Source organism: Lacerta agilis, chromosome 3 (assembly GCF_009819535.1).
Source record: "Lacerta agilis isolate rLacAgi1 chromosome 3, rLacAgi1.pri, whole genome shotgun sequence".
NCBI classification, from domain to species: Eukaryota; Metazoa; Chordata; class Lepidosauria; order Squamata; family Lacertidae; genus Lacerta; species Lacerta agilis.
The window spans coordinates 52,118,148-52,133,151 of record NC_046314.1 but is presented as its reverse complement, the minus strand read 5'-3'; the positions used below and the strand labels follow the sequence as shown (position 1 = coordinate 52,133,151).

Below are 15,004 nucleotides of genomic sequence, written 5' to 3'. Positions count from 1 at the left end.
TAATAATTAAAGTCTTAGAATACAACCATTACAGACAATAAAATTAAAGCCATAAAATATAAGCACTTGGGCAGCAGTGGTCAACAGGCATCAACCATTCTTTAAAAGTACAGTGTTGATTCATATTAGAAAACCCCTTTCTCCACCATTATATTACTTGCCCATGGGAACAGTGTGCCTGTTCAGATGACACATGCTAAAAAGAAATTGAGGTATGTCTCTAGGCATTTGTTGTTGTTGTTCAGTCGTTCAGTCGTGTCCGACTCTTCGTGACCCCATGGACCAGAGCACGCCAGGCACGCCTATCCTTCACTGCCTCTCGCAGTTTGGCCAAACTCATGTTAGTAGCTTCAAGAACACTGTCCAACCATCTCATCCTCTGTCGTCCCCTTCTCCTTGTGCCCTCCATCTTTCCCAACATCAGGGTCTTTTCTAGAGATTCTTCTCTTCTCATGAGGTGGCCAAAGTACTGGAGCCTCAACTTCAGGATCTGTCCTTCTAGTGAGTACTCAGGGCTGATTTCTTTGAGAATGGATAGGTTTGATCTTCTTGCAGTCCACGGGACTCTCAAGAGTCTCCTCCAGCACCATAATTCGAAAGCATCAATTCTACGGCGATCAGCCTTCTTTATGGTCCAGCTCTCACTTCCATACATTACTACTGGGAAAACCATAGCTTTAACTATACGGACCTTTGTCGGCAAGGTGATGTCTTTGCTTTTTAAGATGCTGTCTAGGTTTGTCATTGCTTTTCTCCCAAGAAGCAGGCGTCTTCTGATTTCGTGACCGCTGTCACCATCTGCAGTGATCATGGAACCCAAGAAAGTGAAATCTCTCACTGCCTCCATTTCTTCCCCTTCTATTTGCCAGGAGGTGATGGGACCAGTGGCCATGATCTTAGTTTTTTTGATGTTGAGCTTCAGACCATATTTTGCGCTCTCTTCTTTCACCCTCATTAAAAGGTTCTTCAATTCTTCCTCACTTTCTGCCATCAAGGTAGTATCATCAGCATATCTGAGGTTGTTGATATTTTTTCCGGCAATCTTAATTCCGGTTGGGGATTCATCCAGTCCAGCCTTTCGCATGATGTATTCTGCATATAAGTTAAATAAGCAGGGAGATTGCCAATGGACTAATCTGGCCCTTTATTTTTTTCAAATAGGCATTTTCTCTAGGCATTGCCAATGGGCTAATCTGGCCCTTTATTTTTTTCAAGGTATCTTTTTCCCCCCAAATCTTATGTTCAAATAACAGAATAAGTACTATAAATGGTGGAGGAAACATAAGAAATAAAATAAGTAAATAAATAAATATTTCCACTTACTTTCTGGATAGCATTTATTATTTATATAAACGGAATATAAATAGGGCATGCCACATAAGTTTTAAAGTTATTTTTTAAGGAACACAACAGAAAAAACAGAGAAATTGTTAACCAAACCTAGTATCTTAATGTTTTATTTAGAGGCATCAATGTTGAATTGTAATCTGGAAATATACCCTAATGTTATATTTCCTTATTGGACTAGAAATAAATCTAACACATTTACTACTACTGTTCCCTCTTATTGTGCTTTTATTTGCAGCAACCTCGCCTATGAAGTTGAATCTATTCTGAAATGCAGGACCAAGATTTGAAGGGGGTGGGGGAACCCACAATGATTAAAGGCCAGAGATCAAAGAAAGAGAGTGAATTGTGTGTGCATCCAAGTATAAAAGCTGCAATAGGTGTAAAGACTGCAATGCTTTTAGAGCACTACCACACAGAGTACGAGAGTGCAACTTGGTATTGTTGAAGAACATTACAGGAGGTTGTTGGGAGATAGTTCTTACAACTCAGATAAATCATAAAGGTAGAAGGCACTACTAAAAATCTACTTTTAGAATCGTGCTGTATCTGGTACCACTACCATTTAACATGTTTTATTGCCAACAGTTTCTTAGGCGCTGGACAGAAAATAAGTAAGCACAAGGGGAGTATAGGGAGAGGTCACAGTGTGGTGAATGAACAATGGGAAAAGGATACAGAGTCCACTGTTAACAGTAAAGTTGCAGGTAAGATGTGTTTGGAAAAGGCTTTGCTGAAGAAATGGATTTTGTGTAAGGTTGCAATGAATATTCAGGAGTGAACATTTTTGATATGAAATAAGTAAGGGGTGTAATGAGAGGTGGGCTGTCCAAAAATGTATCTCAAAAGACCATCAAATGTTGACTTTTTCACACAACTGTTTGCACGTGTTCATTTTCACTTTGGACAGCTGTTTAGGCACTTTTTTTTATTCCACTTCTCTATTTCTCACACTGTAATAACTAGCCAATCAGGGATCACATGGTGAATGTGATTACTGTATGTTACAATTCCATACTGCCAATCAGATTTCACATTGTTGCAATATTACAAACATAGCGAATTCATTGTGAGGGTCATTCTTTCACTCAGTTGCTTCACACTGCATGGATAAGTGGGAAGGGACACATAATGAGTGGTGGAAAAGGGGAGTGTGCATACAAATGTTGCATCCCGCAAGATAAGATGGGCAAAAATCAGCAGACCTGTTACTACCCTCCCCGAACCATCACCCACGGAGAGGGGCTTTTCAATGTCTGTGAACAGGGCTGTCAAGTCTGGAGATCTATTTTGATTCAGCCACAATGTCATGTATATAATAGGAAAGGCAAGCACCTTCATGAACAGAGAAGGAAAGGGTGCCACACCATAGGAAGAATTATATCATAAGCTACTGAGACAGAGGTTGAAAAAGAAAAGCATTAATAGCAGATGAGTTGGTGCAGAGTGAAGAATGCAGGAAAAGATGTGAAGGAAGAAATGGGAAGACTGCCTTAAGTAGTAAAAGCTTGGTGTGGAGAAAGTGCAATACTTGTACAGTATAAATTCCCTGGGGGAAGGACAGGGGGAGTGTGGGCCCAAGTCACACCAGTGCTAAGGGATCAACACAGACTGGCTATGAGCCACTGAGCCAGTTTTACAGTATTCTTACATATAAAGCCCTAAACAACTGTAGAGCAGGTTGTCATCTTGGCTGCTAGTCCTGGAAGACCTGTTTCCTGCCTTACAGGCCTTTTCCCACCTGGCCTGGGAGGATGGGGCCCTGGAATCACTCCAGCTACAAAAGCTAAGGCTGCTGTCTTGGCTGTCTCTGAGTGCAGATCCAGGTCATTGAACCTGAGCTTTCACAGCCACTGCCCAGTAGACATGTTCTATGCTTATGATAATATTTTATTCTCTTACTAACTATGCTCTTTTAAATGTGCATTTTTATACTTGACTTCCTTTAGTAAGGTTTTGTTTTTTATTTTTTTGGTTAATTTTGCTGTGTTAAATGTGCATTCTGTAGTTGACCTCCTTTGCAATGTTTTATTTTGAAATCTTTAATATTTTAGTTTCCTGTTAATTATATTGCCTTGAATGTATACGTTGATGTTTTAATGTGTTGTTAACCGCTTTTGAGATTTTTTTCCTCCATAAAAATATAAAGTGGTATAAACATAAAATGAATAAGAATAAGAATAGCTGGAAGATCAACTCTCCACCCCATTGCTCAGTAAGGGCACTGATATCTACAACTGGAATCTGGTTAGTCCTATGACAGCCTGATGATTTATGGTGGGACAGAGGTGGGGTTTTTCACTGGTAGTGCTGGTGGTGTGGTATGCATTTCCTGCAGAAAAATGAGGCCCCATCTATACTGGCATTCCACCAGCTCTTGAAGATGCACCTGTTCACAAAGGCATTCCCTTGATCTCTTGACGCAAGGCTTGTTTTTTTATCACTTTTAATTGGATTCTTTTACTGTACATTTTAACTATGAGTGTTTATATTGTAATGATTTAATGTGGTTGGGTTTTTTATTTTAATTACGGTTTTCTTTTAACTATTGTGTATTTTAATCATGTCTGTCTTGTGTAACTAATTTCCATATTTTGCAAACTGCTTAGAGCCTCTATTACAGAACTCTGTCACTACAAGTTTCATCAGGCCCTTTAAAACTATATATCATAAATGAATGCACCAAAATATGTATATAGCTGTATTCCATGCAGCAATGGCATTTGAATTTAAAGCATTGCAGCTAGCAACAGAAATTATGATCTGTAAATGCCCTTCCAGTTGGTGAAGATAAGATCATCTGAACCCTCAGCAAGCAATTTCCATAGTGTTTAATTGGTGGAGCCATATTGGGAATCATCAAAACAGAAAAACACCAGGCATACATTGCATATTTGCTAAGAGAAGGAAGGAAATGGGCAATAACAACAAAGGGATAATTGAGGGCAAAAGATTGTTAAAACTTAGGCAATATCCACATAATCTTTCACAAGACATAACACAGTACACCACCTGCAGATAGTATAATTGACACAATTGTGGTTAGCTTAAATAACTTTAATCCGTAGTCATCTTAATTTCCTAAATATCCTTGGCAGTAATTCCTAAACTGTGGTGTAAGGACTGCTTGTGGTCCACAGGATGTTTGCAGGTAAAGTCCCATGGTCACAAAGAAATAGCACAGCAAAGTACTGAAGGCCTTTCCAGACCAAGCAGTGATAAATGCTGAATTAAGTTTCTCATTGTTTCTTTATTAAAAACAACAAATCTATGTGTTTGTGTGTGTGTGTGTTTCAAACATACAAATAATTGCAATAAAAACAGCACTGCACCATCCCTTTCATTAAAAGCAGTCAGTTCCCCAAAACCTGTTGGAACAAGGTATTCACCTGCTGGCAGAAGGACAAGGAGGAAACCAGACTATCTTCTCCGTGGAGGGAGTTCCAGTCTGGGTTGTTGTTGTTCAGTCGTTCAGTCGTGTCCGACTCTTCGTGACCCCATGGACCAGAGCACGCCAGGCACGCCTATCCTTCACTGCCTCTCGCAGTTTGGCCAAACTCACGTTAGTAGCTTCGAGAACACTGTCCAACCATCTCATCCTCTGTCGTCCCCTTCTCCTTGTGCCCTCCATCTTTCCCAACATCAGGGTCTTTTCTAGGGAGTCTTCTCTTCTCATGAGGTGGCCAAAGTACTGGAGCCTCAACTTCAGGATCTGTCCTTCTAGTGAGCACTCAGGGCTGATTTCTTTGAGAATGGATAGGTTTGATCTTCTTGCAGTCCATGGGACTCTCAAGAGTCTCCTCCAGCACCATAATTCAAAAGCATCAATTCTTCGGCGATCAGCCTTCTTTATGGGAGCAGCTACTAAAAAAGCCCTTTCCCACATCCCCACCAAGTGTGCCTGTGAGGGTGGTGGGGCTGAGAGGCCTTCCCCAAAAGATCTCAAAACCAGAGGAACATGGTCTTTTAGATAGTTTGAACCTAATACATAATAGGGCTTTACATATTGCCATGTAAGTATCTGTCAGTTTAAGTTCTCCCAGTTTCTTATTTTTCCAACCTTAAATTCAGTTCTTCACATTTCTGCAGCAATTTGTTGTTGCTGTTTTTTTTAAAAAAAAACACTTCTGCAGTTTAGTGCAAATTTCTCCTAATAAACACTTTTCTCTATGCATTTTGTAAGCATTTTCTCCTAACAGAATGCCTTTCGCGTGTTATGTTCACTAATACATTCATTCGTCTGCACGTTTTACATAATATATGCATTTTTATTATAATTGGTTGGTATGAGAGCTGCATCACAAAATTCAGATAAGTATGAATTGCAAAGGATAGAAGTGAAAATTTGATAAATTCGCCTTTAAATACAAAAAGACTTTAATTCCTCCTCCAGCCCAACTCAAGAGACATTGGGCACGAGCAATCCAACCAAGCAATGCTTTCCCTTTCTCTTCACTCCATATGCCCAGTTGCATTAGAGTGCCAACAAACTGAGTTTTAATACACTTTCTAACAGCCTCTTATGTTGTGGCCATAACATAATACAATGTGCTGGTGCACAAAGAACAAACAAACTAAAGCAGTGGTCTGCAGTACAATGCAACACTAGCCTAAGATGAATGTTGTTGTTCAGTCATTCAGTCATGTCCGATTCTTCGTGACCCCATGGACCAGAGGACGCCAGGCACCCCTATCCTCCACTGCCTCCCGCAGTTTGGCCAAACTCATGCCAGTCGCTTTGAGAACACTGTCCAACCATCTCATCCTCTGTCGTCCCCTCCTTGTGCCCTCCATCTTTCCCAACATCAGGGTCTTTTCCAGGGAGTCTTCTCTTCTCACGAGGTGGCCAAAGTAGGAATACAGTCACATAATATAGTCACATAAATGATTGTGTTAAAAGAGTTGACAAAGATTTTCTGTTGTCTGCTAAAATTCTAGTCACAAGTAAAATAAATCTTCCATGAAAAATTCCAATCCCCTCCCTTAAAAATAAATAAAAAGATGGTGATTATAGGGTTCTGATTTGGTTTGTTTCTTCACCACATTTTTCTTCACCATATGGTTAAGTGTAGCTGCATGGTCACTGGAGATGCTCTGGGGTACTGTACTATAAATGTGCTTTTTAATGTCAAAGACTTCGCAAGCTATTGTTAAACCATTTTATAGCTGTTCCTTTCATTTCTATGTTCATTACAACACCACTGTATAATTTACTGCTTGGCAAGGGCTTTGGGCATAGAGCCATGTACAATAAATGTGTAGCTTTACATAACTTCTTATAGAAAAAATTAGCTTTGTAAGTTTGGTAAAGCGTTGAGTCATTGTTCATTGCAAACTTTTAATTAAACAAAACATTCAATTTATTTTTCTTTTGCAACATATCAGATGATTGTTTTCCCTTTACTTCAAGCACTTGCAAACTTTTTCTACCCAGGGAAGCCACCCTCCTTCTTCTTCTTTTGTTTTTATTGTTATTTTGTTTTATTGTTTTTATTAAAGCTTTTCTGGGGTTACAAAAGTATGTACATCGTTTCTATTATCAGATTGTAAAGTCCTTTCTACAGATCATTTTGTTCAATGTGAGACTTTGATGTTGTATACAGTATTATTCTGAATTTAAGAATGTTCTGGTGAAAGTCCACAACCACCATTTTCAATCCCCTTCACAACCACACACAAACCCCTTTGCCTAGCACAATTCCCACCTAGAGCTCCCAGAGCACCATGGACCCTAAATGAGCATATGTTTTATCTGTCGAGTGCACTATAGCAACACAACAGCTGTGCAGGAAAGTATAACAGGCAGAGGCCCGGGTGAGCCTTTATGTTGCTAAATAAGGATAGTCAAATCTTTATGCAAGGCTCTCCTTGGCAATAATTCAGAAGTATTAGCCAATGCAAAATATTGCAGCCCACCTTCTAATGGTGACTCACCCAGACCATATTCTCTCAGTATTTGCACTGACCCTGCATTCTGAATTCAAGCTGCTGAATTCAGGCTGCTGGTGGTGGCTATGAACCACCCTGTAGCTATGAGAGCATCTCTATCATAATGTTTAAGCATACCACTACTATCAACCAAATAATGCCTGCAAGGGAATATAAACAAGTGTCATGGATGGCTGCACCTAAATTCTATAATTACTTTCTTAAGAAGACTTGTCCAAGGTTGTAGGGATGTAAGGTTATTGTGGATGTTTTTGGTCACATGGATGGAGAGTGGTGTGGAGTATAAGGCAGAATAATTAGTACACTGGTAACAGTCCCAAGTCTTTGGGATAGGGCAGGCTACAAGTCCAGTAAATAAACAACAGCCACACTCCAGCTTCATTACCACAGTCCTGCAACATCAACACAGTACATTTAAAGCACATGGCTTCCTCCAAAGAATCCTGGGAACAGTAGCTTACCCTCCACAAAGCTATTATTCACAGAACCTTTGACAAACTACAGTTCCCAGCATTCTTTGGGGGAGGCAACGTGATTTAAATCGGAGCAATACCTATTTCCATTTGATCAGGTCGTCGTCAGGAATCAGGACACCATGCAAAACTCTTGTACATGGGCAGTAGAGTCTGGAAGCCCCGCTAGATTATTATGGTGGAAAAACCCAGTTGGTAACTTCAGCCAATCCATTGTTTAATTCCAAAAAAAAAAAAAAAAAAAATCGGTGAGAGGCTGTGCACGTTTATCCAGTCTCGCTTAGCCAATCAAGTAAGCGGCACAGGAAGCCCAGCGCGCCCGTTACTGCCTAGCAAAGTATCGATCCGTCTGTATATTTACAGCCGGTGTCAGATTTCGGCCTCAATTCCTCCCTTCCCATAAACTATCGCCACATAATATGTAAACAAAACAAAAAAAATGCACGCATCCGGCCGTCCACAAGAAGATCCTTTATCGACAAGTGTTAAAACTTGAGCTATGTTGTGGGGGGACGGGACGGTGCGCGTCATGCAGCAATCTTCCGCAAGAATCAAAGCCCCAATTATTGCAGCAGGCGGACTGGTTGTTCAAGAAACTGAACTTAGTACTACTGCACGTGTGTGGAAGGGCCCGGGGTTAATGAACCCGGGAGGTGGGCCGGGCACGAGGATTTCGCCTAACCTCCTGCGTGGCGTCACGTACGCCCGAGCAGGGGAAGCCGACGGCGATGCATAGCAAGCCAAGTCGTCGTCGTGTGTGTGTGTGTGAGAGAGAGTGTGTGAGAGAGAGAGAGAGCGCCCGCCCGTCGGCGCACGTTTGCAACCGGCGGCTATGGCACCCCGCGCGCGCTGCACGGGCAACGCCCCCCTCATCTCGGGCCGCTCTATTTCTCAATTGTTAAAATAAAAAAACAACCACACGCCACGCCCCTCGCTCCTTGGAATGCCCCGCCCCTTCTCTTTCCGTAACCGCCTCCTCCCCTCGCCCGCCACCACCCAGCCCCGCCCACTCTGTGATTGGTCCAGCGCGCTCCTTCGCCGAGAAGCAGGGGCCTCCCTCTCGCGGCTGCCTCAGTTCCGCGCTCCGTGCTCGAGTAAGCAGTTGTCCTCCGCTTCCGACTGCCAGGCGCCGCCGCCGCCGCCTCTGAGGGGAGAAAGAGAGGGAAGGGAGGGAGCGAGGTGTCATCATTCCTATGAATTGGCTGGGCGGCCACAGCGATAACAGCAGCGCCGCTCCGCCTTCCTCTCGCCGGATACCTGAGGGCAGGCGGCAGCGCCGGCGTCAAATGGGCAGCGGCGACAGCAGCAGCCGCACCAGCCGAGGGGGCGGCGGCGGCAGCAGGAGCTGACAGAGCCGCAAACCCACCTCGGGTCCGAACTTCCCTCGTCGGGCAAAAGGCAGCCGCTTCCCGTGAGGGGAGAACTCGCGGAGGAGGAGGAGGCAACGGCCGAGCAAAACTTCCTGCCGCCGAAGAAGAGGACGAGGAAAGTTGCCGCCGGCAGCCGAGGGCAGGAAGCGCGGGCTGGTCCCGCCGGCCCTCTCTGGCTGTGACGGCGCCCGCCGCGGCTGTGGCGCTTTGGTGACGACGGGTTGCCCCACGGGCGCCGCCGGCCTACAGGGGGCGCTGAGTCCCGGAGCCCCGCGCGATGCCCGCCGTCAGCCTGTTGCCGCTCTTCGGCAGCCCCGCCGGCCCGGGCGCCCTGGGCGGCCCTCTGGGCGGAGGTCCGTTGGGCGGGCCCGGAGGGAGGAAAGCCCCCGGCCCCAGCGGCGCGTTCCGCCTGACCGAGAAGTTCGTGCTGCTGCTGGTCTTCAGCGCCTTCATCACGCTCTGCTTCGGGGCCATCTTCTTCCTGCCGGACTCCCCCAAGCTGCTCAGCGGCGTCTTCTTCCACTCCAGCAGCAACCTCCAGCAGCAGCCGCCGCCGCCCCCGGCGCACGGGGAACACCAGCGCCCGCCGCAGCCGCCCGGAGCCGGGAGTAGTAGCAGCGGCTATGGGGCCGGCGGGGCTGCCGCCGCCGCCGCTGTTGCAGAGGAAGCCGCGGAGAACTTGGCGAAGATCCGCGAGGACCACGAGCGAGCTTTGCGGGAGGCGAAAGAAACCCTCCAGAAGCTGCCCGACGAGATCCGCAGGGACATCCACCAGGACAAGGCGAAGTTTCTGCTGCAGGACAAGTTGGGCAGGAGGGAGGCGGGGGCCGCCGGGCTACCGGACTTGCTGTTTCGCAAACCCATCGGAGCCGTGGGAGGGGAACCGACCGACCCCGCCATCCGGAAGAAAAGGGAGAAGATCAAAGAGGTGGGTGACTCCTTCAAAGCAGTCCCCCCCCCCCGCAAATAATAACAACAATGATAATACAGAAATTAACTTCCCTATGATCTCGAAAAGTCACCCTCTCGCTTTTTTGTGGCTCGGTCTTGTATTCTTCTTGGGTGTTCTTTCCACCACCCTCCCTCCCATTCTTTCCTGCAATAACTCCACTGTTGTCGTTGTTGGGCACGGTCCTGTGTGAGGAGGAGGAGGAGGGCTTTTGACGTGAGGAGGAACTTCTAATGGGGGAAAGACACGTTTCATTCAAAATAGTTTAAGCGCTTCTGGTTTTCTTAGAGCTCACAGGATGATTATTTAAATAGGCTACCTCAGCTCTCCGATCTTATCTGAAGCTCAGCTTTCTCTAGTGTTGACTTGAATCTTATGTCTTGTCTCGAGGTGTGTGTGTGTGTGTGTGTGTGTTTGCTTGTAGGGGTGTATTTTGTGCCAGAGTACATTTCTGCTAAGTGCTACTTGAGATTTCAGCGTTCAAAAGAAAAATCTAGCAGGCGTGCTGGACAACATAAGAAATCCTGATGATATTATGTAATTTTCTAAACTAAATACATCTGTGTTATGTAACTTCCTAAACTAAATTTGTCTAACTTTTCAAGTCGGATCATTAAGAGGGCTTAAAAGTTAACTCCAGTATTTTGCTTAGCAGCAGAAGTAACTGTCATAAAGCATTTTAATGACTGATGGACGTCCTTAACTGTCAATATATTAGTGGTTGCCTGGTTAAATGTGCAATTTTGTCTTCATCCATCTGCCGATTTTACAATGTTCAGTTTTCTCCCTGCTCATCTGCTTTGTCAGTGTTACTGGAAGTTTTCCACATGTGCAATATTTTCCTACTGTTTTGGAAAAGTTGGGAGGAATTGTACTATTACTGTAATTGAGGCCGTATGTTGGAGAAATTATAGGATTATATTTATACCTCTTCTTAAACATCATGCTTTATGGATAATACACTTCATTGTTCACTTGGATCTTGTTAAACTTTTAAAACATAGTAACAGTTGAAAAGTGGTCCTGCTTGTGAGGCACTGCTTTTAATCATGAAACACACAGAGATGTTTCAATCCTATGCATACCCTGTGGGCAAAATGGCATACATTTTCTTGCACCCTAATTCTTCATGGGACTAACTTGCCCATAAGAATTGTTTAATATGTGAAGTGGCCCACATAATGTCTTTCATGTTCCTGCCCAAACTTTTGATTAGTGCACAAACAAGTTAAAAAAACCCACATACACAGACACTTTATTGAACACCTAAGTTGCTAAGTGTCTGTCCATGTGTGCTTTTAAGTAATTGCCCTATTCCTGGTGAAAGTCTTCAGTACTACTGCTGCTGCTACTACTACTACCAATAATAAAAAGCTGGTATCGGAGAAGACTTGGGTGAAAATCTTGGGTAGGCATACCTAACATCAATACTGTAACTGATTGCTAATGAGTGGCTATGTACATTGCTTTTGACTTGGTGAAATATGAGACTTTTGAAATAGACAACTCTGAAAATGTTCTGATGACTGTACCAAAAGTGATTGCTACATACCAACTGTAATTGTGTGTGTGCCTGCTAAGAATTAATTTTTTTTACAATATTGAATTGCTTGAATTCCCAGTCTAAATCCCAGGTTGAATCACTCAGTAAATCATCTAATTAAATTTAAGATCAAAGCTGCTACTGCTATCAGTGACTATTTGTCTGACACATCATGCTTGTAATTAAAGGAGTCTGATTTTGTGGGTCTGTGATTTTACCTGTGCTGTGTGTTTCTATGATAAGGGCAAAGTGGTAGTTCAAGTTCCTTTATCAAATGCTTCGTGAAATAAGCTTAAGTTTGTTTCATAAGTTTTAGGTATCAATAAAAAGGGGGCACACAGTGATACATTGTCATATCTGTTGTGGTTCCCTTGGTTTCTATTTAAAGTTTTGTACACCTTTTAGACTAAATCTTATGAACAGATGGCAGTTAAGCAAAACAAGCCATCACCATCTTAGGAATGTGTTAACAAATGTTTTGATGCTCTGGCCTGCATCTTAAGAAGCTACTGTAATATTTCTTTATAATTATCAAGCATTTTCACAGCAACTACTAGGATCATGTATTCAATTTGATACTGTGTGGGCATGTGGTATGGTCATTGTCATATTTGCAGTAAGTGAAAAACAGTAGGGAGTAAAGCAGCAGTGGTACAAAATCACATTGTTGACCATGGATTCTGACAGAACCATGTCTGTCCTATTAAAGTGATAGTGAATCCCAGGTGTACGCTACCTGGGAAAGCAGTTAATTTGCCTGCTAGCTTTCTTAGGTAGTTCAGCATACAATGTTCTATGCACCTTTTCATGTCAATCACCACTGAATTTCAATGAGGCCTAGTAAATGTAAAACAAGGATTTTGTCACATGTAGGGTAGGCTATGGTACATAGTTGGCTGCTGCCACAGGAGAGCTTCTTTATTGGTCAGTCCTAAGTCTGAAAGTAAGGGCTATGTATGGAAAGGGATCATGTTCCTGGATTCAGAAGGCTTCAAGTTCAGTCATACTGAGTTCAATGGAACATTTCCAAGTATATGTGCCTAGGCTGAATTTTTGTGTGTATCTTCCTTGCAGTAATCATAAGTAGCATTGTCTTGTTATTCTAGTAAACTGCAGTTCCCCTTGTTAGAATTTCTTTCATTGGTTATTATCAACTGTTCATATTTACGTGCATCACAGTCCTCTTGTCTAGAAACAGGAAACTCTATTTTTGTATCCTGTATAACCCCTTCCTGTTGCCTCAAAGCTAACACCACATTTGAAGAGGAGGTCTTCAGATTCATTTTTTCTTTTCTTTTTAGAACCTGGCTGTTGATGTATTAAAGCTTTTCTCTTATGCCTACTACAATATTAAGATGCTTCGTTGGATTTATATCTGTCTAAGAATTAGATAAGTTTCTGGGATTTGTATAGTGTGCTGCAGGCAAAAACCTGGTCGGGCATGATGCCCGATTCATGCAGGTTGACTTGGACACCTGCAACTTTTCACCTTTCTTTTGAATATTGCAAACTGGTTTTATGATTCAGTGGTATGAAATTTGTGTACATGTAGCTGCATCTACTAGTGCTGCTATATACCGTATTTTTCGCTCCATAGGACGCTCCGGACCATAGGGCGCACCTCATTTTTAGAGGAGGAAACAAGGAAAAAAAAATATTTTTCTGGTTTTCCTCCTCTAAAAGCCCTGTTTTGTTTTGTTTTTTGTTTTGTTTTTGAGGATCAGCTAAAAGTTTTGCAGCTTTTTTTGCAAAGGGAAAAGCCCTGGGGTTTTGGGGTTGTTGTTTTTTTGGAGGATCAGCTAAAGGTTTTGCTGCTGTTTTTGCAAAGGCAAAAAGGCCTTTTTTGAGAATCAGCTAAAAGTTTTGCAGCTTTTTTTGCAAAGGGGGAAAAGCAAAGCTCCTTTTGCAAAGGGGGAAAAGCAAAGAGGAAAAGCCCCATTTTTATGGGGTTTAACTCATTTCTGAAAAAATCTTAAGGAAAGGGAGCCATTTCTACTGTTTGCAGACAGATAATCTAATCAGCCAGTCACATGTCCTGGGGAAACAAACAACCTCCCTCTGCAGCACATTCAACAAAGGAGGGCGTGGCTGAAAGGGAGCAGGGACTCTTATCTCTCTCCCGATCTCCTGCTGATCAGCTGCTGAGCGGGGTCCTTTCAACACTCCCTTTTCTCTTTGTAAAATAAAAAGCACAATCTGCTTTTGGCCCCTGGGCAATTCAGCTCCAGGGACCACCATTCGCTCCATAAGACGCACAGGTATTTCCCCTTACTTTTTAGGAGGAAAAAAGTGCGTCTTATGGAGCAAAAAATACGGTATTGGCTTTGTTGGTGATGACTGCTACTTTCCCAAATACAGTGGTACCTCGGGTTACATACCCGATCCGTTCCAGGGTGCCGTTCGCACCCTGAAAAGTACGTAACCCGAGTGTCCATTTTGCACATGCGCAAAGCGCAATCTGCACAGAATGCTTCTGCGCATGCACGGACATGCGCAGAAGCATCCGCGTGCCGAAAAACACTTCCGGGTTACCAGAGTACATAACCCGAAAATACGTAAGCCGAAGTGGACGTAACCCGAGGTACAACTGTACATGGTGCAAGCACTTGAAACTGTATCTTGACTCAAGCCAAAACGAAAGTACCATGACAGCCTTACTTTGTCTGTGTTTGCTTGGCAATCCTCATGGATTTCAATGGGTCTTCCTAGTAAGTGTGTTAGAATGTAGCCAAAGTGCAGTGTTGTAAATTGTACCATTGAAATAATAGATAAGTGGTGTTGGCAGCAAAACGTACTAGAGAAGTATTCTTTGGTTACATATATGGCAAACACACTGATAAATGCTGATGGAAAGTCTTAGTGAAGTTGGTAGGCTTGCTTCCACAAGTAATGTGTGTTAATGCCATATATGCATGTGGTGCATGCAGCTGCTTCATAACAGCAAAGCAAATCTTTTTAAACTTGCTTTTTAAGGATTACAGTTTTGGCAACTCACAACTTGATTTTAATGGGCTATTTATTTAATGTGCTTGGAATTACAAATGGAAGTAAATTGTAGCTTATTCTAGAGGAAATAAAAGTAAATGGAATTTGAGCAACAATAACACAGCTCTCTTAACTTTGTAATGAGAGCTGATGTGTTGTGATCAGAGCAAAATGGATTCAGTGTGGTTTGGGTAGGTTTGGTATCGTAACTTGTAAGATAAATTATATTTTGGTTAGGCTGTTCCAACAACAATGGCTCATTGCAGATCATCAGGAGTGATATCTAAACACTTCACATTGCTTTTAATCTCATTAGCATTGAGGAATATTACTGCTCTTATAGAGCAAGGCTAAAATCCTATTACAGTTCATTGGAAGCAAGTTCCAT

General features: G+C 43.1%; 1 protein-coding gene and 1 long non-coding RNA gene across 2 annotated transcripts in view; one reads left to right on the top strand and one right to left on the bottom strand.

Annotated features, from left to right (window-relative positions):
- The window catches only part of LOC117043719, a 99,339-nt gene extending 90,131 nt beyond the window's left edge, over positions 1-9,208 (bottom strand). The window contains exons 1-2 of the long non-coding RNA XR_004426225.1: positions 9,136-9,208; positions 8,780-8,913 (exon numbers count right to left, since the gene is read on the bottom strand). This is a non-coding gene — a long non-coding RNA (uncharacterized LOC117043719). The remainder of the gene's footprint in view (positions 1-8,779; positions 8,914-9,135) is intronic.
- A 107-nt stretch (positions 9,209-9,315) lies between these two features.
- MAN1A1 (mannosidase alpha class 1A member 1) overlaps positions 9,316-15,004 on the top strand; it is a 51,141-nt gene continuing 45,452 nt past the window's right edge. The window contains exon 1 of the mRNA XM_033143703.1: positions 9,316-10,067. Coding sequence (XP_032999594.1) covers positions 9,417-10,067 — 651 coding nt within the window. The 5' untranslated portion in view covers positions 9,316-9,416. The remainder of the gene's footprint in view (positions 10,068-15,004) is intronic.